Below are 26,244 nucleotides of genomic sequence, written 5' to 3'. Positions count from 1 at the left end.
TATTATTATTAGCTTAGTGATTAAGAAACTAATCAAAGATTATTTTGGGTGATTTTTCAGAGAAATAATATTTTGATCTCATTTTGATTTTAATTTGTCATTAATTTATTTATTTTCCTTTTAGCTTTAACCTAATGTTCTAGTATAAATAGATTCCCAATTTTTACATAAGTGGAGCAGGAAAAAAGTTGAGAAATAGTCCCCCCAAACCTCTTTTACGTGTGTTTTTTTATAGAAAACTAAGATCTCAATAATACAAACTCCTTCGTAAAAGTCAACACACGAACATCACATTCCCTTCGTCAATATAAAACCAACACCCTTATCATCAAATAACCACCATCACTCACCCCAAACATTAACTTTATCAACACAAAACTAACACCCAACATTGTCCACACAAACCATTAACAACAATCATACAAACTCAGCCACATAAACCATAAACTAACACAAAAATGAAACCATACAACCTCACATAACTCTCAAATAAAATCAACAAGAAAAGGAGAAGAGAAATCCAGATAGCACCATGCAACTCAGTAGTCGCAACCACGTCTGATGATGCACCATTGTTCTCCCGAGACTCACACGCTACCGCCATCACCGTGTGAAACACCAACCACAGTGTCACATTCTTGTTATCATTATCTCCGCGCGAATTTCCTTTTGTTTCGGCCGTGTCAACGATGCTCTGGGTTTTATTTTCTTTATTTGTGCATTTTTTGCATTTACCATATTTGTTTGTAAGATTTGGTTTGGGGTGGCAAGAGTTTTTGTTTGGTTTTTGAAAGGAATAAGAAGAATAGGGAGGAAGAAAAGGGTCTCACGTGAGGTAAGAGTGGGAAGAGATATAAAATGGTTTTGAGTTTGACTAATCCTTTACTCTTTATGTTTTAGGTTGTTTCTTATTTCATTTTTTTTAAAAGGGCATGTGTCGCCCAACGATTGGATCTGAAAAAATGGGGGAGGCTTCCCCCCTTTCCCCATCAACCTTCTTTTTGTTTTTTAGGATTTTGGTGAGTTTGGGCTCACGTGTTCGGTGTATATCCCCAATTAGCTAGTATACCCCTTCTAGTTTTTATGTCAAAAATGATCTATTAAATAAAATGAAAAATGATCTATTAAATGTACATTCTTGTGATCCCCGAGTATTTGGATACAAGTTATATAGCTTGCCTTTCGAACACTTGTCATCCTCTCAAAATGTAATAAAACAATTAAATCGAATTCGTTGTGTTCCTTCACCGATGAAAATGGATCTATTGGATGTATATGCCTGTGATCTCTTAGTACTTAGATACAAGTTGTATATCTTGCCTTTCGAGTGCTCGTCATATTTAAAAAACCCTAACTCAATTCTTATCAAACCTCTTTTTCATAATAAAGTCAAATGAAAAGGATTTATTATATGTATATCCATGTGATCCCAAGTATTTGGATACAAGTTGTATAGCTTGCATTTCTGATATTTGCCATTCCCCTAAAAATAACTTCCACCAATCAAACCTATTTTTCTCCGCCTCAGTGAGACAAAAACCTTTTTTTTTGCAAACGAATGATGTTTCATCCATTCCAACGCAAATTACAAACAATGCTTTGTTTCCATGTGCGAGTAGCAAGCAACATTTTAAGCTCGAATGCGATGAAAACATGATATGAGAGAATCCGGATCTTGTTGTCTATTCTAACGTGAAGCATACAACATTCACGTCTCTCATGCGTAGTTCAACAAGCAATGTTTAAAGGTTCGAATGTGACCTAAACATCGTTCACTAAAATTGACTAAAAAATAAACATTTTCTACCAATAACAACGTAGCTTTGAAATACCCATCGCACCTGGGATACGTAGGAGAGAGATTCAATGTCTCGTCAAACACCCTAATAAAAAACTAATTTATCCCCTTGTAAATACATTATAATAATCATAAGAAATCAAGAAAACTTTAAAGCTAACACTCACATTCGGAAAACTTACTAAATGGTCCCCGTTGGATACAACGGATGTGTGGGGTGTTAATACCTTCCCCACGCATTATCGACTCCCAAATCTGAATTTAGTTGCAATGACCATGGTTTTTTTTCTTTAAGGGTTTTATCGATGTTTACCTTTTAAAATTAAACTTTGGTGGAGACTCTGTTGTATTTCGAGTGTTCGTACGTTTCGGATGAACGAAAACCACCGTTCCGAGTGAGAAAAATAACTGGGGTGGAAAGGACAAATTGGTTGGAAAAGAAAAAAGGGTTGAAAAGAATGATGAGAAGGGAATGAATGAAAAAGTGATTGAGAAACACCTACATCCCCGTAAAAGGAAGAAGAAAGGGAGCGATAAGTATGAAAAATGGTTGGAGAAGTGGGCATGGAGCCCCCAAGAAAGAACCACCCTAAGTGTCTGACACTCATGGACCACCAAGTTGAAATAACGTTAAACAAAACGCTCCGTGTTAGGTAACCCTCATATTTGTTATTTAATTTGTGTTATGTTTTGTTTAATTGTGTAGGACTAAATAAAGTTTGGGGGAGACACTCATCAAGAAAAATCTTTAAAAGAAGGGAATTTAGAGAAATATTAAAGTGAAAACCCAACAAAATTAAAAGGGGGAGAAAAATCAAGAAAATGGGAATCCCTAGTAAAAATTAGGACCAACAGAAGCTGGTCGTGTTAGCTAACACGACCTGTGTTGGCCTAACACACCCATTTCCTCCATAACAACACACCTCGTACTAAAAACTTGGGCTGACATGGGTTGGTCGCGTCAGCTAACATGGGAAGGGTCAGGCCTAGTATTTTTTCAGAAACTTCCTCTTTTTCCATGCGGGCCCACCTACTACGCCACAATTTTATCCAATCATAAGCCACCCAACCACCCTACACACCCCATTAATCAAAGTTTTCAAACATTTACCACTCATTAAGCATAATCATCATCTTTCTTCATCCTTTCTCTCTCTCTCTCTCTCTCTCTCTCTCTCTCTATCTATCTATCTATCTATCTCTCTCTCTCAAAATCCCTAAACCTCCATAACCAACAATCAAAAAGCTCCAACCTTTAACCCCTTCTCCCAATCAAAACTCAAACTCCCTTCACAAAATCTTCACCATATTCAACCCTTAACAACATACCTTAATCCAAAACCCCAATCAATCACTTTGAAATTTCTCAAAATTTCAACAATGGTACCAAAGAAATCTTACAAGGGAAAACAAGCGGAGACCGCAAGAATAGAGAAAAGAAGAAGTTCTTCAAAAGAAAATCCTCATGGATTCATTTTCACGAAGGAGGAACATGCCAAAAGGTATGAATATTTTTCTCAAAGGTATATCATCCCTACCCGGTACGCTGATAATGAGACTCTTGAAGCTCTGTGTCTCTAGAACGGAGTTGATAGGCTACTAAATAATTTGGGGTTGCACTATCCCATGCATTCTGATTTTCCAATTTATGCCCACCTAACTCTAGAGTTCTTGGGTACTCTAGAGATTAATTTGAAAACAAGAATAATAATTTGAATATAGTTTCAATTGTGAATTTATATAAAGTGGTTGAATATAGTTTCACTTTAGATTTTTTAAGTGATTTTTTGATTTGTCGCAACTTTCTAGTTTCGAGGATGATAAAATTATTTTTATAGTAATAATGTAAGATTCTAGAATTTTATATTAATATATCTATTTTATTTCTATATTATAATATTTTAACTCTTCAACATATGCAAACACTACGCCAAAAACTGGAATAGACAGCGCCCCTTAGAGGGCGCTTTATTACAAAAGCGCACTCTAAAGTAAAGAGAAAAAATAAGGAGCATACTATTGGAATAGACAGCGCACTTTAGAGGGCGCTTTTGTAACAAAGCGCACTCTAAAGTGAAGCGAAAAAATAATGAGGAAATGGAGGGACACCAATAGAGGACGCTTTATTGAAAGCGCCCTCTAAGGGTAACCTTAGAGGGCGCTTCTAAAAAAGCGCTCTCTATGTCCATGTACATTTCCAGTTTATAAGGCGCTTTTGGAAAGCCTTAGAGAGCGCTTTTAGAAGCGCCCTCTTAGGCCCCCTTTAGAGGGCGCTTTTGTAACTAAGCGCCCTCTAAAGTGAAGCCAAAAAAAAAATGGAGGGACAACAATAGAGGGCGCTTTTGTGAAAGCGCCCTCTAAGGTTACCCTTAGAGGGCGCTTTTGAAAAAGCGCTCTCTAAGTCCATGTACATTTCCAGTTTAGAAGGCGCTTTTGGAAAGCCTTAGAGAGCGCTTTCAGAAGCACCCTCTTAGGCCCCCTTTAGAGGGCGCTTTTTTTAAAAAAGCGCCCTCTAAGGTCCCCTTTAGTAAACATTAAAATTATAACATATACTGCATGTCTCTTTATTTTCCCTCTCTATAAGCTATTTCGTTTACGTAACTGGGTTTTCTCTCAATTGCGATTACTCTCTACTGCGATTACTCTCGTCCTCCGTTCGTTCTCCCTCCCTCACCGTCATCGTCGCCGTTCGTTCTCCCTCCCTCACCGTTCACGTTCACTGCGTTAACCTCTTCCACCGTCACTGTTCACTTTCTTCTCCATCGTTACCGTCACCTTTAAGGTATTTCTCTTCTCCATCGTTACCGTTCACTTTCTTCATGTGTTTGATTAGGGCATTTTCTAAACTTAGTTTTTCATTTTGTGCATTATGTTGATTAATGTTGTTTAGGGCAAACTGAGTTTTTTATTTCTGATTGAAAACTGATATATTTGAAGTGTGTTTGAGCTTGTGCTTGGAAGTTTGATGATTATGGATGCAAGTTTGTTCATGTTCCAAACACCATAAGTTTGCATTGGTCTTTTGCATGCAGTAGGTGTGTGTGAGTAAATGTGTATGCAGTAAGTTTGTGCATGCAGTAAATGTGTTCACGTATTGAATCATTGTCTTACTTGGGTCTTATTGAATCATTTCTATATTACAGATAAAATGGCTAACCAAGACGATACCCATGCCGCGAATGAATCACGTAATAATGTTGAAAAAGAAATCAAACGAGGATTGACTGTTATGAAGTCAATCATTCGTGCAAGAGACAAGGGTGTAAAATTTGAAGTACATTGGAGTGCTGAAGACCAACTAATTGAGCCTAACGGTTCAATGTTGGCAAGTTACATTGGTTTCCTTGTTCGCCAACATATTCCGATTACATGTGATAATTGGAGAAGTCCGGACTTGAAGGTTGGCAAGGAAAAAATATGGTCGGAGATACAGGTACTTACCATATATTGTTATATGTTTTTTTTTTTACTATTTGTTAATCATATATTGTTATAATATTACTTTATAATAACACACTCCATTTGTATGTTTTTTAGAGATCCTTTCACATCGATGAAAGTCGGCAAAAATATTGTATTCAATTGGCCGGAAAAAGACTCCGAGGATTTCGATCCTTTTTGTGCAACAAATTTCTCAAGGATGAGGAAGGAAAATTTGTTGAAGGAGAACGGCCAATGAAGTATGCCGAGATTATTTCAGCCGATGAATGGGATAACTTTGTCGCCAAACGAAGAAACGAAAAATTCCATGTAATGTCTATTAATTATGGTATTATACAATTGTTAAGTTACTTGGTTCTAATATGCCTTAAACTTTTTTATCCAGGAAGTAAGCGACATAAATAGGAAAAGGGCATCAAAACCCGCGTATCCGTACAAAAAAGGGCGTATGGGTTATGCACGGTTACAACAAAGAATTGTGAGTATATTCAAATACTATGAGCTTATACATTGTCACAATATGTTATAATTGATGATCTTATAATCTAATTCAATGTGTAGCTAGCCGAGGAGAAAAGTGACGCAACATCTCTTCCGGATCACGTATTATGGAAGGCTGCTCGGGTTGGGAAGGATGGGGATGTCGTTGAAGCGGTCCAAAATGTTTATGACGAATGTGTAAGTATATGTAACATTATTTCTTTAATTATATCGAAAATTTTGTTAGACATATAATTCATTTTTAATCTCCTCTAATAATATTTCAGGAGACTTTATCCCAAACCGTACCTTCAACCGAGGTCCAGGATTGCAGGAGCGTATTTAGTCGAGTACTAAATGTTCCTGAGTATTCCGGTCGTGTGAGGGGTAAGGGTTTTGGTGTGACTCCGTCGTCATTTTATAAAAAAACAAAAACAAAAAATCCTACCAACAAAGAGGTGATGGAGACCTTGGCGGAGTTAAGGGCACAAGTACTCCAACTGCAAAACGAGAATGCAAGGTATAGAGAGGAAAGGTGCGCTTCCGAGGCAAAAGATACTAGTGACCGAGCTAGTATCAATCATCAACCGAAATTTCCCGAGGTAATTATATATGTTATTATGAAATTAAAATAGCACTTTTTTACTTGACACATATACAAGTTAACAATAACATTTATTATTGGTTTAGGGCATTTCACCTTGTCAGCTGTATCTATCGTCACCAACTTATCGCATGGTTGGCAAGGGAAAAGTGCACAATACTTCGGGTGAATTACTTCACCATAATCCCCTCCCGGTGGGATTTATGAAAGTTTCGGTTGACCTCGTATTAGATACGGACGCCCGTCTACCATTACCCGACGTTGTTTCAGAGACACCGTTGATGCGAGATGCAGTCGGATCCTTTGTTGGTTGGCCGTCAGATCTAATTTTCCCTGATGCCGAGGTATATATGTTCTAAATGATTATGAATATTTAGAATTCACATTTCAATTCAGCTACAATTATGATATTTAATCAATCCTTATTACATGGTAATGTTAGACTCCTACAAGACCCACCCCTAAAGCTGGTAAAGGGATTTCAAGACGCATCGAGTCGGTTGCATCTCAAAAAGAGGTACAAATATATATACCCATTGAATTATATACACAACAATTCTTTTTCATCACAAAAATTAATGATTTATTTTATATGAATTTTTAGGTTCCCGGTCGAAAGTTGAAAAGCGATGGTAAGGATATTCCAACGAAGGATATTCCAACGAAGGATATTCCAACGACGGCCGGGACAAAATCTCAAATTATGATGCGTCTTGAGAAAATGGTGGAAGAGTCCGATATTATGGACGGGTCCATTCGTAGTATAGATTTTGATGAAGGTGTTTTCGGAAAAGCTCATTTCGAAATAATTGGAAAGGAGGACATGCAACAACTTTTTGAGCACGACGAATTGGGCATCGCTATCATTCATACATACATATGGTACTCCGATCAATCTATAATTTAATTAGTTGAACAATTTATTTACACATTTCAATGAGTAGTCTAATATTTATTATGTTTCTATTTAAGGTATATGTATGACAAATTGATGCGGGGAACTGAATTATGTAACCGTTTCAATTTTATTGCTGCTTCCCGTGTCAACGCAACGTTAATATCGAAAAATCCAACATCCGTAAAGAATGATCTAGTCGATAGATTCATGGCGCCCGGCGATAATACTACACGCAGTTTGTATTTTTTACCGTTTAATTCTGGCAACGGGTTAAATTTTCTTTCTAATAATTTCATTCTAATCTATGTATATCTTTTACGTAGAAAATTTTCATTCATCTAAATTTTTGTTTTATTTTACAGTGGCCACTGGGTGTTGGTTGCTATGGATCTTTCGAGACTAATAGTGTATTATCTCGATTCGTTATCGGGTGATTGGAGTAAATATCCGGGTTTGAAGAAGACGGTTGACACGTAAGTGAAATTCCCCTAAATATTCGTGTGTATTTCTATATTTAATTATGTCTGTCAGATTGATCTCAATATACGTTTTTATTTTGTTAGGGCAATACTAAAATTTAGATCGAAAAAGAATTACCGCATTAGGAAGGACATTACCTGGGTCAGAGTTCAGGTATATATTAAGTATCTTATTTTTGCTTATAATAGTGTTTGTTTTTTTGCTTATAATAGTGTTTGTAAGAAATTAACTATATATATATTGTTTGTTTTTCTGTGTAGTGTCCTCAGCAAAATAATTCGGTCGATTGCGGATTTTTTGTATTGAGATTTATGAGAGATATCATTGCATTGAATCGTATAGACATCCCAAAAATGGTATGGAATAATAACTTAGGGTTTATTTTAATATTATCGGATAACTAATCTAATTTGTTACTAAATCATGAATATGTTTTATTCTCTTAATTGTAGTACTTTGAGGAATACAAATCTTACTCAAGAGCTCATTTGGATGAAATGAAGGATGAATTGTGTCAATTCATTGTTGATCAAAGAATCATATAGCTAGGTTGTATATTGTTGTACATATATGTATGGAATGTTGTTGTTGTATGCTGTTGTTGTATATATGTTGTATATTGTTGTTGTACTTTTACTAAATCATGAATATGTTGTTGTATATTGTTGATCAAAGAATCATATATTAATGTTGTATATATGGAGGATTAATGTTGTATATAAATGGATTCATGTTGTATATATCAATGGATTAATGGTGTATAACATTGGATTAAAGGATGAAATCAATATGAATTTTACACTTTTGCAGCATGCGAACAGGTTACCAATTAAATATCCACTGTTTTTCAAACAAATTTTTTAAAATAACTAACACTTTAGAGGGCGCTTTCTGTAGGAAGCGCCCTCTAAACACTTTACATTGAGAACTTTAGAGGGCGCTTTGTCCAGAAAGCGCCCTCTAAACACTTTACATTGACAACTTTAGAGGGCGCTTTCTGCAGAAAGCGCCCTCTAAAGTGTTAGTTATTTTAAAAAAATAAGCGCCCTCTAAACACTTTACATTGACAACTTTAGAGGGCGCTTTTTCCAAAAAGCGCCCTCTAAACACTTTACATTGACAACTTTAGAGGGCGCTTTTTCCAGAAAGCGCCCTCTAAGGTGTCCCTTTATGGACCACTCCAGAGGGCGCTTTTTTCATAAAGCGCACTATAATGTGGGCCTTTAGACAGCGCTTTCTCCAGGAAAACAAAGCGCTGTCTTTACCTATGCCAGCGCCAGATTAGAGGGCGCTTAAAAGCGCTGTTATAGGCCAAAATAAGCGCCCTCTTTTCCCTTATTTGGCGTAGTGAAATTGATTTTGTTATTGAATGATTTTATTTCGAAAGGGAATTATACTTTAATATTTTATAAATTATAGTTTCAAGGAAAAAACTAGTTTAAGTGAATGAGAATGTAATATCTCCATATTTTATATGCAATACATTTATTTTCGTATTTTTTATAATTTAGTGAATAATTATTATTATTGTGTATAAGTAAATCTTAATTATTTATTTCTATCGGTCTGTTCTAGTTACTTGTTTTTATTTTTATAGTTTAATTATTTATTTTATAGATAATTATTTTGATGAATTAATAATATTAAATTTAATTTTTTTTAATTTTATACTACCTATATTTTTCTGATTTATTATATTTAATAATTAAGATTAAATATTATTAGTATATCTCTTATTTTATTATTTTAATAAATTTACAAATATGAAAGCATGTTGATGATTATTTTAAAAAAGTAATATTTTAATTATGAATGAGAAAACAAATAAATAAGTAGGTATTTATATTGATTAGACTATGTATTAAAATAAAGAAGGTGAGAAAAAGTAATCATATGTATGGAATTAATGTACCATTTTAGTTCTTATAGGAATAAAAGAAAGAAAGAAAATTAGACCTACCTTTGATAATTGCTACAGTAACTTCCACTACAACAATGGTTCACATGATGATTCTCTTCGACGACAGTGCGGAGAAAAGAAAATTTTGATTTTGGAAGCAAAAATTTAGATGTCGGAAAAATGTTCTCTATTTCATTTTAATTTTCACATTTTAATTTTCACCAATTAATTACTTAATTTTTTATATTTATATTATTTTCTTATCCATTCTTTTATATAGTTAAAAATGTCGTGTTGTTGGTTGATTAACACTACTACTTTGTTTGTATCTTCATCACTGTAACTCCGATTTACGCAAAAGTAACATCAAAATGATTGAGTGAACATAACTAATATGCTCCTCAAATTTATTTTTTGTTTTGCGATAAATTTCCTTTACCTAAATTCAAAATTAGTATTTTTAGAGTATTTTAATATCGTATTTTTTAAATATTTTCATAAATGATAAAAAATAAAAAGATTGGAGGATGAGGAGTCAAGAGATCAAAAATTTTGTACATAAACTCGAATTAATATGTGGAAGCATGATAAAGATAGGATCTTGCTAGGGGTGATTTTAAATGCGGTTGGAAAGAAAAACTTCTAAGGTAAGGCAACTTCCCCATACTGATTATAGCGAAACTAATAGTTAGATATTATAGAATAACTTACATAATTGTTCAGAAGAGAAAATATAATTGAATTATAGTCTTAGTCGATAAATTTTAATCTCGGTAAAAATATATATAAATACTAGTTTTATATATTGTGTTTTTGCATATATGATTATGTGATGTGGATAAATCCTTGTTTTGTTTGTGAGTATTATTATCATGTGTGGTTGTGATGTGAATCGATTACGATTGAAGATGGATGAATATGTGAAATAAATCTTAAGATCATGTGCTTGATGATGTGATACTATATGGTTATATGATTTGCTTAAGTGGCGGGATTTGTCTAAGTGGTGGGATTCTCATTTGCATCATTATGACATGACATATGCATTTTTGTGTGGTACCTTAGTGGCCGGTTAATTGTGTGGTGTCTTACTGGCAGACTTATTACATCCGGATGATTTAAATTTAGGAGCATGTATATTCACACATAAAGATATTTGGGAAATAAGAATTTTTGTGGATTTGATTTCGCTTAGCCTGTTATATTTTGTATGATTTGTTATATAACATTGTACTGTATGTTTTGTTTTATATGATACGGACGATAGAAAATTGGCCCCTTACAAATGACATATTAGGTACAAAGAATTTGAAGATATGAATTGATCATGATATAACACGATATGATGTTGCATGTGATCGCGCGAATGAAATCAGGTTTTTAATGGAATTTGTAATTTTGTAGGGAAAATTATTTTATTACCAAAACTTTAGATATGAGGATTGTAACGTCTTAAGTAAATTATTTTAATAATTTTTATTTAGTTATGGTTTTTAGAATTTATCATGAATAATGATTCTGTTGAAAAAAATAGTCACGTTTTTAAAAGTAAATGAGAATTTTAAAATAATGTCTTGGGTTAAAATCGGGGGCGTTACAACTTATTACTTCTACCGACTTTGTGATTTCCAAGTTGAGTTTTTTCCTCTTGTTTGTATTCCTCTATAACATTGTTATATTTTCTCTGGTTTTTTTATATTTAAATCAAGCTTTCTTTTATTTTGGTTCTTTACTTTAAATTGCTTTACTTTATTTACTTTGTATGCTATGTCTTTTACTTGCTATAGTTTTATAAGGATAATGGATCGTGATATTCTATCTCATGACGATCCCTGAATGATTTATTCGGACATAAAGTACGAGAATTAGATATATTGTTATTGTATTTTTATTTTAGAATCCAAGTTCTTAAAAATATTTGTGTCGGTTGCGAAAGCAAAGGCAACCTAGATATGATCGTAGTTTGAAAGGATACAAATCGATACCGGAACACATATTACTAAACATTAGAGTAACGAGGAACCCGCTGTGACAAGGTAACTCATTCTCGATTGAGAAAACCGCTTAGCTGTGTCAGAAACACGTCTAGATGCAAATGACAAAAAATTCGATGTTGTACATATTTATCTACTTTTTCTATAATTTTTTTGGATATTCTCGTGTTCGAATTCAGATAATCAATAGGGAAAGTCTTGATAGATGATCACAATCATGTTTCCTATTTTATTTATCTGTTAAATCTTATTTCAATTTTCACTGAAACAATCAAAATTATGATCGCTTTAGCTAAATACCTTTAGGATAAAATTCGATACTCATATAAATCTCCTTGTGGGTTCGATCTTATTATACTATTTGACATTTATGTAAGCTTGCGGCCCTACATACATCATTGTACGTCAAATCAGATCGTAGAGTCTCTAAGAGTATTATCATTACAAAGAGAACCACATAAAGGTAAGGGTTTTTTCCCATTCAACTCTAAATTAAACTTGATTTAGGAATTTTTAGATATTGTATACACATTAGTAAATAGTTGTATAGGGTGTCTGCTATCTGGTGGTACCGATACTGTAATATATATAATTGTGTCAAGATGGAATTGTTGGTGTGGCGAGACCAAAATCATTAATACCGACACTGTAATATATATAATTGTGCCAAGATGGAATTGCTGGTGTGCGAGACCAAAATCATTAATAATACCTTTGTGTGCAAGTGTTTAGTGAATTCAAGTGAGAAAATGTTAATTAATTTATAATATAATATAGTCATGTACATGATGTGTTTCAAGTTCTCTAAATGACTAAATAGAGAGTTAATTTCTTAAACTGATATAGTTAGTGTATAAAATCTTAAATTAAGTGGATGAACGATATAGTTTCTAAATTATAGAAGACATAATAAATATGATTTTGAATTTGTTGTTGCCTAAGTGGAAGATCATATTTTATTTTGCATAATGCATGGCGGCATGACATATTCATTTTGTGGTTGTTTTAGTGGCGGGTAAAATTCATGTGTGATTATTTTAGTGGTGGGTAAAAATTTATATGTGATAGATTTAGTGACCGGTGATTATATCCGGATGATTTAGTTTTAAGGACGAGCATATTTTTTCATATAATACTTTAAAGTCTTTATTGTGAGTAATATTTATTTAAATCCTTTATTTGCATTCTATTTTAAGGTTAAAGATTTAATATTATAAATTTCGATAAATATTTTTTTATTTATAATAACCTGCACTGCGATAAATCTATCCTAGAAGTACACATGACCAAAGTTCATCACCAAATTCTTACTCACTAACAATGCATTGAATAAAAAAGGTCAATTTTGAATCAATTTTTATTTAAGAAGGTGAAACTATTTTCGATAATTAAACATAACTACCAATACTATTCACTTGTATCCATTATTTTTATGTGTTTACTTTTCTATTTTATAATTAAAATATTTTTTAAAAAATTCTTAGAAATTTATTTCTAATAATAGAATTTCAGTTAATATATAATCTAAAACATTAAATTTTAAAAATATAAAAAAAAATCTTTTATATATATAGTGTTTTTGCAATGCTCCATACAAGATTTCGATCTCATAATTTTGAAGTGTGAAAGTTCGGATGACTTTGGGTCAATATCATCCATTCGATTAGACCAATCGTATATATTATATATTGACATGTGTTATATTCTTTACAGTTTTATTAAAAATCTTAAGTGTTAGGACGACGACGACGTTCCCTGCCACCTTCAACCACCGTCGTAACGGTATTATTATATTTTTCATTCTCCATTCTGCCACCTCTTGTGTTGAATGGATGATATTGTTACAACAGTGATGGTGGGTGAAAGAAATAGAGTGTTGTCGCCACGACAATAATAAAATAGAGGTTGGCAGAAGGTGCAAAACATTTTATTTTTTTGGATTTTTAACCTTTAAATTTTTAAATAAATAAAGAATATGATATAATACACAAAGATTAATCAATTGAGTGGAAATCATCCTAACTTTTTAGAGGAATCCCTCCGTATATTCACCCAAATCAAAATATTCAATTATATGTACTAGTAAATTAAATTTTTATGGTTTAAAATAAAAATTATTTTCAATATTTTTGGTTTAAATAAAAATGTTTATACGCCAGTCATATTTATAAATTTTGTGGTTTAAATTGATAAACACATAAAAAATCTCAAGTATAATAATAACTTCGGTCAAAATTTTATTGAGACTTTTTTTAATTTAGCATCTACCTAAAACAAAATCAGTTATTATATGTAATTGGAGATTTTGATAGAAAGTAGTAGATAATTTAAAAACTTATATTTCCACGAACACAACGTAAAATTGGAGATTCAAAATATTGACCCAAAAATCTTATATTATTGTTGTTAGACCAGAAAATGATTCAAGTCATCATATGTCATCTAATTGACATGTTTCATATATTTTTTAAGCTTTTATATATAGTGTATTTAGACCAGTCATGGATCCTCATGAATAAATAAGAAAAGGAACATAATTTACGAAGAGTATTGATTTTGTTGGTTTCAAAATTAGTCTAAGATAAATTATGGATAAAGCTGCTCCACCCTATAACTTAATGCAATCATAACTAATAATAATAATAATAATAATAATAATTAAAAAAATTAAAAATCAATAACTGTCCATTATAAAAGTTGCCCAACTTCTTTCACTTACCCAACTCCACTTATATCATCAAATCTCATTAAATTATAATTAATTAATTAAACTACATATTATTATTATTATTATTATTATTGTTATTATTATTATTATTATTATTATTATAATTATTATTATTATTATTATTATTATTATTATTATTATTATTATTATTATTGTTTTAATGGTTTTTTTTATGATAACTTAGATATTTGTTCTCCTTCATCCTTCTCTGGATGGTTTTTTTTTTTCATAATTTTTGCAATTTCATGTCATCTTAAATTATGCTCTTATAATGTTTTCAGTCTTTTTTTTAATGTATTTTGTTTTTTACTAGTTAGCATGGCATCAAGGGAGGAACATATAGTTAAGATATTCTTCAAGAATATAATATTCTCATGATTATAATGATAATCCTTTATACAAACACATCATCTGTTTTTCTATTTTTATTTTCTTCATTTAATAATTTATTATTTTTGCTAATTTTTTGTTATGTTTATAGGTACAAACTTGAATCATCAAATCATTTCGTGTTGTTCATTCTCTCTAACATCACTAACTCAATTATACCTCTTGATAAAAGAAACTCATAATATTGCTTCATCTATGTTTATCAAATCTTATTTTCTTTATTTTTTTAATTTATTGTTTTTTGGCTAATTTTTTATTATGTTGTCACATGTGATGATTTCTTAACCTATTGCTTCATTTAGGTTTATTATTCTTATTTCTCTTTTTTATTTCACCATAACTCATTTCATGTTGTTCATTCTCTCTCTAATAATGATTATCATTATTAACTCATTTTGTATCTCATGATCAGGAAAGAAAACTATTTTATATCTAAACTTAACTTCTTATCTATACTAATCCATTCATTTTTTCACTAGATATTTCCAAATACAACTTCTTTTTTCAATAGATTTTTTCTATTCATGTTCAAATAATTATAAAGTTAATATTTTTACCAAAAAAAATTGTAATGGTCATTAACTACTTTTTTTCTCTAATTTTTTAGAAAATCAATAAGTTAAAAATTAATGATCTTTTGTTAATTTTCTCAAAAATAATAATAATATCATTTAATTAGATTTATATTTTAAAAAAGTAAAAGTAAATCAACTTATTCAAAAAGGTAATATAACATTTAAATTTCTAATTCTTTTTAATAAAAAAAATAATTTATTCAAATATTATAGACTCAAAGTAAATCAAACTTATATTATAAAAGTCATATTTCATATTAACAAGTATTTTTAGGTTACACTTTATATTAGGAGATTATAAAATAATTTTTTTATAGAATCTCAATTGTATGTTGAATCATAATATATTTTATTATAGCATTTATATAAGTATATTTCAAAAAATAAACAATTTAATTAACATAAATAATCTTATATAATTAATTTGTACGACGGGGTTGACGTCCAGTTATCCTTGTAATTCAAAAAGTAATATCTTTTCGGATTATTATCTTTTAATATTACACATGTCTCTTCCAAGAATAAAATTACACACATAAAAATTGGAAATGTATTTGTACACATGCATGACTTCACAATACACGTCTCTTCATTTTTTCTTTCTCTCCATAGAATTTTTCCTATATATAGCTAGCATTCAAGAGTAACAATAATTGCATATCCATTCATCAACCCAACCTCATCTAGCTATAATGGATTTAGCGATAAGCAGCCTAATAAACACCACAGCAATTGCATTCCTAATTTCTCTAATTCCATTAGGTTTGATTCTACTTGATCGTATAAAAAAAAAAGAGGCACCAATAGCCAAAGGTGCATGGCCAATACTTGGTCACCTCCCAATCTTTAGTGGCACACAATCACCTCATAGAGTCTTAGGTGCCTTAGCTGATAAATATGGACCAATATTCACCATCAAACTTGGTTCTAAATACGCTTTAATCATCAACAATTGGGAAATGGCAAAGGAATGTTTCACTACCAACGACATGGCACTTTCATCTCGTCCCAAGCTTGTTGCAACACAACATTTGGCCTATAAAGGAGCCATGTTTGGAAATGCACCATATGGTCCTTATTGGCGCAATCTTCGTAAGATTGCAACCCTGGAGATTCTCACGAATCATCGAGTCAAACAACAACAACATATTCGTGTTTCCGAAGTACGAACATCGATTAAAGAGCTCTTCGATGTTTGGTCTAGAAAAAATAGTGAGTCCAATTCATCAAACTATGTGTTGGTGGATATGAAGCAATGGTTTACACACTTAACATTCAACATGGTTCTTCGAATGGTTGTTGGAAAGAGATATTTTGGTGCAAGAACTAATGTTGATGAAGAAGAAGCTCAAAGAACTGTGAAAGCTTTGAAGAAGATGATGCATTTGTTTGGGGTGATTACGGTGGGAGATGTTATTCCTTGTTTGAAATTGTTTGATTTTGGTGGTCATGTGAAGGCCATGAATGAAACTTCGAAGGAATTGGATGAGGTTTTAGGTGAGTGGTTGAAGGAGCGTCGCCATGAAAGGAGTTTGGGTGAAAAGGTTGATGGTGAAGATAAAGACATCATGGATGTGTTGCTTTCGTTGCTTGATGGAAAAACAATTGAAGGGTTTGATTGTGATACAATAATCAAAGCCACAATATTGGTATGTCTTCTAATCTTTTCCAATTCACACATAAATGTATAAAGAAAGTTGATGCATATAGTTCAAAATTTTGCTCAAATATAAAAATAAAAAGATCAAATTTTATTTAAATTTAAAATTGAAAAAATATTTGCTATTAGATATGATAAATGGTAACCGGTAAGAAGTGAATTATGGGCCATATTTCTTTCTGCACTTTTTGCATGTGTGGGTGTTAAATTTTTTATCTTTATCTACACTAAATATGTATTAGTTTTTTCCTGTCTTGCATCTGTCCGTTCTTATATATAAAATAATAAATTTAAAATAACATATTTATTATAATTAAAATAATATAATCAAAGCGATCTTAAATTTTTAAAATATTTTAAAGATTAATCATAGTTTAACTATGAATAAAATAATTATAGATCATATTTAACTACGTCTTAATATTGATAAAGATTTTAAATATTTTTTAACAATAATTTAATGGTGATAAATTTTAGACTATATACAGTAAGATGTCTTAAACCTTTTCAGAGAGGGTTTTGAATATAATATAATAATACTATATAAATTAAATAATACTAAATAAATATGTTGAAAAAATATTAAATAAATTAAATGATTTGTAAACAAAAAGTTATTGATAAAAAAGTAGTTAAAATATTTTCAATTGTTTAGAAAAATTTGTCAATTTAAAAAAATATTATTGAATAAAAAAGTAAATAAAACATAATTTATTAAACAATTAGGAAAAACAATAGTTAAATATATTTTATTTATTTATAAAAAAAATCAAAAACACAAATAAGAAGTGAATTTCTACTTGAAAAATATTTTATCATTCAAGTATAACAAATTTGTTAATATGAACCTTTTAAAAAATTAGTTCAAATATGAATTATTGAAATTAACTTACAACAACACGAAACTTAATATTATTCTAAATAAATAACAAATATGATACTAAATTATTCCAATCATTAAACTATAACAATTTAAGATATTTGAATTGTTATAGTTTAATATATAATGATAAGAAATTTGCTGCAAAACTCTTCCAATCACTATTTTTCTATTAATAAAATTATAACATAATATCTAGGTTAAGAAAAACCATGCTCTTTTGATTTGAAGTTTGTGAATATTTCAAGAAAATCTTAATTTGTGCAAATAAAATTCTAGTTTATTTATTTATATATATTTTAGCTTTATTTAAACAAGTATTTAGACAAATCTTTGTGAAAATATGAACATGCATAATAAATATTTGCACTTAATTTGCAGACATTGTTTTCTGGAGGAACTGACACAAGTAATGTTACCCTCGTATGGGCACTATGTTTACTATTGAAAAATCCTCTTGCAATGAAAAAAGCTAAAGAAGAACTTGACACTCATATCGGTAAAGAGAGATATGTAAATGAATCAGATATTAGTAAGTTGCCATACATTCAAGCTATAGTCAAAGAAACTTTAAGATTGTATCCCGCCGCACCTCTATCTGTACCTCACGAGTTCTCCATGGACTGTTCCGTAGGTGGTTATCATGTTAAAAAAGGAACTCGATTAATAACAAATCTTTGGAAGATCCACACAGATCCTAATGTTTGGTCAAACCCGTTAGAGTTCAAACCGGAAAGATTTCTTACTACTCATAAAGATATTGATGTTAAAGGTAAACATTTTGAGTTATTACCATTTGGAAGTGGTAGAAGGATGTGTCCTGGAATGAATTTTGGACTTCAAATGGTGCATTACTCTTTAGCTAGTTTTTTGCATTCTTTTGATATCTTAAATCCAACAACATCTGAACGTGTTGATATGACTGAAGAGTTTGGATTAACAAATACCAAAGCTACTCCACTTGAAGTTCTTGTTAAACCATGTTTGTCTTTTAATTGTTATGAAATCATGTAAGTTTGTGTTTATTGATGATATAATAGTTGGTGTGTCTATAAGCATAGTATTTATAATTTGAGATATTAGGACAAAGGGTTTTATTGTTTTGTGTATTTTTATTATAATTCTCATGTTAAAAGAATATTAAATAAACAAAATATTGTAATATATAAATAGTATTATTATATATATATAAAAGAGTAGTCTCATGGCTGTATTTTATCTTCTTAAAGGTTGATATCAATAAGAATTGAATGAAATGGAAGGCATAAGAGAGAAAGCTAATGCATGATCTCTTGTATTGGTAAAATGAATTCATTACTTTATTGAGAAATGATTGATTTTAAAATAGACAAGTTAGCACTAAAGTGAAGTTTGTTCCACTTTCTAATTTATTTAACTAACTCTCCATTAACCTAACTAACTTTACTTACTAACTTTTCAATAGTAACTATTTTTGATTAGTTTATCTCTAATACTTCCCTACAAATTCATTGAGGTTGAAGTTAAGCAACCTTGAGTTTGGACCTGAACCCATGGAAAAGACTAGTTCATTACAGTTTAATAAGAATAGTTGATATCTGCATGTAGCCAGGAATATGTTGAATTTGTAGCTTACTTGCTACCACTCTTTCACAAACAAAGTGAATATCAAGCTCTATGTTCTTTGTCCAGTGTTGGGGTTATCACATAGAAATTTAGGTACAAAATAACGGATATGCAATTTTAATAAAAGTGATTCAGGCTACAACAATTCAGCGGCTGCATGGGGTAAGGCTTGATACTCTACTTTATTTTTCGACCATTCTATAAGATATTTTTTCTTTGAAATCTATGTGATAATCCCTTGTGGTTAAGGATTGTCAGGGGTTTTAGAATTATCGTAATGTTAGAGAAAACTCACATAAGGATGGTGCGATGCTATATGTGGTTCTTCTACATAATTGATTGAATGTCCCTTGGGCCTGGATCTCATACTCTGAGGAAATAATACCCACTCTCAAGAGCATGAAAAGAGGGTAGTTACTTTTCCTATTTTTAGGGAGAATACAATTGTCTCCTTTTGACTCACTCTCTCATACTATTATGGACAGGGACACCTCACCTCTAAGTTTTCACATGAAGGAGAGCGATAGGGAAAACAGGTACCATAACCAAATCAAAGATGCTCATTTCAAAAAATGGGTGACCACGAAGTTGAGAGAGACGTTGTGTTGTGCCACTACCCCTTAGTGAACTTCCCACTTCGTGTCTTACGGGGCCTTCACAGATATACTGATACACAGTCCCTTAAGCACGAGATTTTGTAAAGGATAAAGTGATTTAATCTCCTTTTCTTCTACAAAATTCTAATTAGATTTCCTCATGCGAGACTTTTAGTTGAGTCCCTTAGGCGAGACTTTAAATTAAGTCTCTTAGGCGAGACTTTAAGTTGAGTCCCTCAGGAGAGACTTTATACTGAGTCCCTTAGACGATACCTTAAGTTAAGTCTCTCATTAGAGACTTTATGTTAATTATCTTAGACGAGACTTGAAATTTTGTTCCTCAGAGGATAAATATTGAACTAGATGCTTCGACAATATGTTCGACAAGTTACACTGGAACCACTATACTAACGAGTAATAGATCATGGATCGTAAAAGCAATAAAGAACATAATCATTTGTTTATCCAGTTTGGTGAAACTACACCTATGTCTAGGAGGCTGAGTCCACAACCCAAGAAAGAAAAATAATTATTATTAGTTTAGTACAATTAGACTTACAAGCATAAAAAACCCTATGTTGTTCAATGTATCTTTGTAATACTACCCAATGACTTTATATTTAGATCCTCCCCCTAAATATGAGAATAAACTCACTTTCTTCTCTGCCACAAAAAAAATGACACGTGCGAATACCATAAAACCGTCGTGATCAACTTCAATCTTCATAAGATGAAAGAATGTTTAATATTACAACTCAAGTAGGAAAACCTTATATGCTAAGTTACGGAAACATACAGGTGTACATAACAATGTTGATTACAACTCAACTAGACAAACTTTATATGCCTATTTACTGAAACATAAAGGTGTGTATAAAAATGTTGATTACAACTTAACTAGACAAACCTTTTATTCCAAGTTAATGAAATATGGAGGTGTACATAAAGATCTTACACTAATCCTATTAGGGAATTGACTTGGAATACAAGGCATAAAATCTAACACTATAAGATCTTTATTAGGAGTGTTTGCTTTCCAATGTAGGTTTGACCTCCTTATATATAAAAATAACTTTGGACTTTTATCCTTGGATAATATCTTTGAATTCATCCAGAATTAATGTAGAATCTGTTGGATATTTGATTCGCTCCTTGAATATCTCCAACAATATATAATTTTAATTTTAATTTAAATCTTCATTTAAATCCGAATTGAACTTCATCCACCAGTCAAATAAATCACCTAATCATATTGCTAAATACACTCACACCTTCTAAAATCAATATTTTAATAACTCTCACAACACTCTAATAGAAGAGTATAAGGAAAAGTCAAATATAAACTAAAAGTCCATTGTATAACTTTGACCTCTCTTTTCCCTTACAAAACTAAGTAACATAAGACTATTTTAACATGTTTATTTTCAAATAACACTAACTTCCACTGTTTACAAAGAAAATCATAGTTCAAAAGAACTCACAAACTTTACCATAAAAATAGTGACTTGAAGCTACATCACATACAATAATTTCACATTGTCTTTACCGAGAATTTCTAAACATAACTACACTCCACTTGAAGAAGAGTATACTTCAATTGAAGTTAAACCACTCTAAATTTTTTTACATGTTTAAAATCGAGTTGAGAACTTATGATGCAAATTTTATATTGGCATAAATATCTTCAACCATTCAACCATTGATAGTATCTCACAACATATTTTGCATTAATATCGATAATATCTCACAACAAACTTTACATCAATATTAATCAATGCTCATGTGCTAATCCACTAGAAATAACTCTTTCTTTTCCATGACATCAGAAATTTTATGAAGACATAACTCTCAATTTTTAGAAAATACCATTGTCTCCTAAAGTGAGGGAGACATTTCTAGCATTTGACTTAGAATTCTTTTTGAGGTTGCCTCATCAATACACTTATTCTTTACATACCCAAACTTTTCACATTTCTAACATCTCACACCTATTTCATAGTTTTTCTTCACATAAGACCTTTATTTAATAACTAATACCAAGTTTAATGAAGTATTATCTTCACTCTTCAATCTTTCGTCTTCAAAAATAATTTTACTAACAACTTTTTCAAAATTCAAAGTTTTCTTCCCATATATCAAAACATGTTTAATATTCTTATAGAAAGATGAAAGAGATCATATGATTCTCAAACCTTTATATTTTTCATCAATATTGATACTAATAGTTTTTAATTTATAAACAACTAGAATAGGACTCGTGCGATGCACGAGTGGTAAAGAAGATCATGGAGGTGGTAAATAGAAGTCGTTGAAATAAAATAAAACTTTATTTATGGTAGATATTATTTATTATAAAAACTGTAATATAGGTAATAACATTAGCATACCAAAAGAAAATAGTCTAATTTTAATTCAAAATTACTACATTTATGAATAATAGTAATGGAAATGCAAGGTGAAACATCAAATTAAATGTTAAAACATCAAATAAGTCTTCAAAACTAGAATCAATTTTTATGGTTTTTAGTTATTTTATTCTTAGATCAGGCTTTGTTGTTCCTTTGTTTTGCTTTAATAGATTTTCGAGTCTTTAATTTGCGTATAAGAAGTGACTCGTCGTTAGAGGATAATATTTGAAGTTCATTTGAGTTATTCTATTAGTAACTTTTGTGTCTCTTGATCAAACAATGTGAAAATCGCTTTAGCAGTTTCATCGAACACTTTCAACATTATCTTGAACCTATGATTGCATGTTTTTTATATTATATTAATGGGTAATATTAACTTGTTCCCTAAGGAAACGTGTTAAGTAGTCTAAAAATGGAAAGTTTGTGTTGGAAAAACAATAAAAAAATTAATTATCAATTTTTAATAAAAACAATGCATAATTTCCAAAAAAAAAGTTTCTACATTTAATCTTAACATGTTAGCATTATCTTATATTAATAATAATTTTTTTGATAAGATGGTTTATGATTGCAAATGTCTAAACTTGATTTTGGATATTTTGAAGGTATTTCATAAGAAGGACATTTCAATTCAAGGTTTCTTCTTTAAATTTCTTCATACATTTCTCACATCCAATCGATTTCATTTATAGTTACTGAAATTTTGAAGAAAACCTCATATATTTAAAAGTTTAGAAAAATTAGTAAGTAAAATAATTTTAGAATTGTATTTACAATTTTTTTTAATTAAAATTTATAGTGTAACTGAGCATCGGACTCTCATGTCATTATCATTATATTTTGTAGTGTAGTTCTATTTTGAGTCATTATCTTTTGAGGTGACATATTTGAAAGCTCAATAATATGAATCTTCTTTATTTCTAGCCAATTATTTGATGGAGTGTATAATTTATACAAAATAAAAAGAGAGAGTGAAAGAATAATTTTAAATTTTAGTTATATAAAAAGGACAATTCGTAAATGTTAGTAACCAAATAAAGTATATTTGATGGGTACATTAATTTTTTAGGCGTTAGAATTCTGGATTTTCTAGATTGATTTAAGTCTGGATAGCTGAAGTTGAGTTGATCAAGTATTTTTCGGTGGAATAAAAATTTAAATTAGTTAGTGAAAATGATAATACTTCTGAGTAAATAAAATATCTATAACGTTTAAATATATAGTTATCTCTAAATATATTGAGTACTGTAGAGGTGATTGCAACAATGATAATTCTTTATGGTTGATCTCTCATCAAATTTTCAAATTCAATAACTATTTAGTTTTCCACAATGTGTCCTTAACAATTTCATTCCTATGAAAATTATGATTAGAATATTTAGATTAATTTTAATTTGATATACTTAATTTATGTATGAATATATGAATAAATAAATATACGTAGTTAAAATCTTACTCTTGTACCCTCAACTCAAGTCTCCGAATTTTTGTAGGTTTTCCTTGTACGCAAATGTGTTCTTCATATCTAAGAGCATGAAGTATTCCGACTATATCTGAAAAGAAACATGAATATAGTTATATAATATAATTTATATTGTTGTAGGATAACTTGTGTATAATACTATCAAAGAGAACACGGTTGTCTCCAACTCTTTCTAAAATTGTTTATATGGTAACAAATTAAAAATAATAGTGTGGAATTGTGGAGAATGAATCTTGAATATTTCTTACATCAGTCCTTCACAAAAGACATACATTTTTAAGCTTTTGATTGGTTTGTATGTTTCATTTGGCGAAACTATTTTTATATTTTTTATGGTATATAAATTTCCCTCTTGTATCATTTATCTAAACTGTGGTATAAGCTATTTGGTTATTGTTGCATGTAAAAGAGTTCCCTGAATAAAAAAATATATAGCAATAAAATATTGAAATCAATAATTTTATAAAGAAAATGTAATAATATTAAATATTTTAAATATAAAAGTATATTTTATGAACAACAAACACAATATTTTGGATAAAGAGTTATTATCTTTTCATCTAATAAAATAATTTTTAATAATGTTTGTTCTTCATTATTTCACAGATTATAAACACTCCACAATCAAACTATTCTAACTCGGAGTAACCAATCATCATGGTCGGTGTTAAGATCTAAGATTAAATTATCAATTGCTTATTATCATATAGTGAATCGTTGCTATGGTGTGGTATTAAAAAAATTAATAGATTGTTGTTTGTATACAAAAATATGTTCCTATGATAATTCTTATGACTGCAACGTACATGTTTTCCTATCTTTATTGTTTTTAAACGGTTAAATGAATGCAATAGTGATAATAATAAATGAATATTATATGTAATGGTTAACCACTTAAATTGAAATCCAATTAACTCTTAATTATAATAAAATTAAAATTGTCAATAATTAAATAGGTAAGTAATTCAAGTCCATCAATTCATCAATTATCTTTATTGATTTAAAAAATAGTTTATTTTACTTATTATCATCAATTCATGTGTTATATTTTTTAAAAATAGTATAAATATTTATTATAACAATATATGTCTTTATTAAAGTATTTATAAAAAGAAAGTATTTTATTTTTGTAGCATTTTATTATTTGCAATTAATATTTAAGGTAAAATATTATATCTATTTTTTTAATGTTCAAGTGAAATAAAATATCATATTTATTATTCATATGTGTTTTTCAATTTTCACTAATAATACAAAATTTAAATATTTATTATTTTTTTTAATTTAATTTAATTATGAACAACTTTAAATATAGTTTATTTTAAATATTTTATCAAGATTCAATTTCTTTTATTAAAATCAAAAATAAACATTATGTTTTACAGAGACTAAATTAATTTTTGATGATTCAAATGAATTTAATTTTAATATTTTAATTAATAGGTAGCGATGTTTATATAGCTAAAATATATGTTAAATGGTGATGGATGAATTTTAATAAATATTTGTTATGAATATTTTTTTTGTAATATTTGTTTTTATTTATATGTATATAAATCAAAAAATATTTAATCTTAGTAATATTTGAGATAATGATTAATATATATATAATATATTATACATATTTTCCATGTTTGTGACTTTTAAAGGTGTAAAATTGTGTCAAAAAAGATGTAAAACTAATTCTCCTAATATTAAAAAATAAGTATATTTGATTGAATATAATTTAATTATCAAATTAATTGGTAATTGTCATAAAATTAATTGTTAAACGTGTAACTTATGATTGTCATACTAATAAATGAATATTTAAACTAAAATATAATTAGAATCCAATTAGTTCTTAATTACGACAAAATTGAATTAATCAATTATTTAATATGTAAGTAAACATCCATATCAATTAGTTTTAAATCGTATGAGTTGTAAGTTATAATCAACCTTAAATCAATATAATGTTTTATATATATATATTAGTCCATCTATTCATCGGTTTTTTTTATGATCTAAAAAACAGTCAATTATATTTATTATTATTATTTTTTGAGTTTTATTTATTTATAAATGATATAAACATTTGTAATAATAATAATAATACACATATTTATTAAAATATTTATAAAAAAAATATTTCATTTTTGTAACATTTTATTATGTGTTGTTAATATTTGAGATAAAATATTATATGTATTAATTCTTTTAATGTTTATAAATAAAATAATATATTTATTATTCATATGTATTTTTAAATTTTCAATAAAAATGTTAATAATAAAAAATTTAATTATTTATTATATTCATTATTTAATTTTTATCACATTTTT

General features: G+C 29.5%; 1 protein-coding gene across 1 annotated transcript; it reads left to right on the top strand.

Annotated features, from left to right (window-relative positions):
• The first annotated feature begins 15,956 nt into the window (after positions 1-15,956).
• On the top strand, positions 15,957-18,921 carry LOC127122912 (cytochrome P450 82A3). The gene is made up of 2 exons (XM_051053187.1): positions 15,957-16,937; positions 18,210-18,921. Exons 1-2 carry the CDS (start codon positions 15,981-15,983, stop codon positions 18,840-18,842), a joined length of 1,590 nt encoding a protein of 529 aa, XP_050909144.1. The 5' UTR covers positions 15,957-15,980; the 3' UTR covers positions 18,843-18,921.
• Positions 18,922-26,244: the final 7,323 nt, after the last annotated feature.

Source organism: Lathyrus oleraceus, chromosome 1 (genome assembly GCF_024323335.1).
Source record: "Lathyrus oleraceus cultivar Zhongwan6 chromosome 1, CAAS_Psat_ZW6_1.0, whole genome shotgun sequence".
NCBI lineage: Eukaryota > Viridiplantae > Streptophyta > Magnoliopsida > Fabales > Fabaceae > Lathyrus > Lathyrus oleraceus.
This window is presented reverse-complemented; position numbering and strand designations above follow the sequence as displayed.

Coding starts and splice junctions, on each gene's coding strand:
- LOC127122912 (XM_051053187.1), top strand. CDS start 15,981: ATGGATTTAGCGATAAGCAGCCTAATAAACACCACAGCAATTGCATTC. Junction 16,938..18,209: donor TAATCAAAGCCACAATATTG/GTATGTCTTCTA, acceptor CTTAATTTGCAG/ACATTGTTTTCTGGAGGAAC.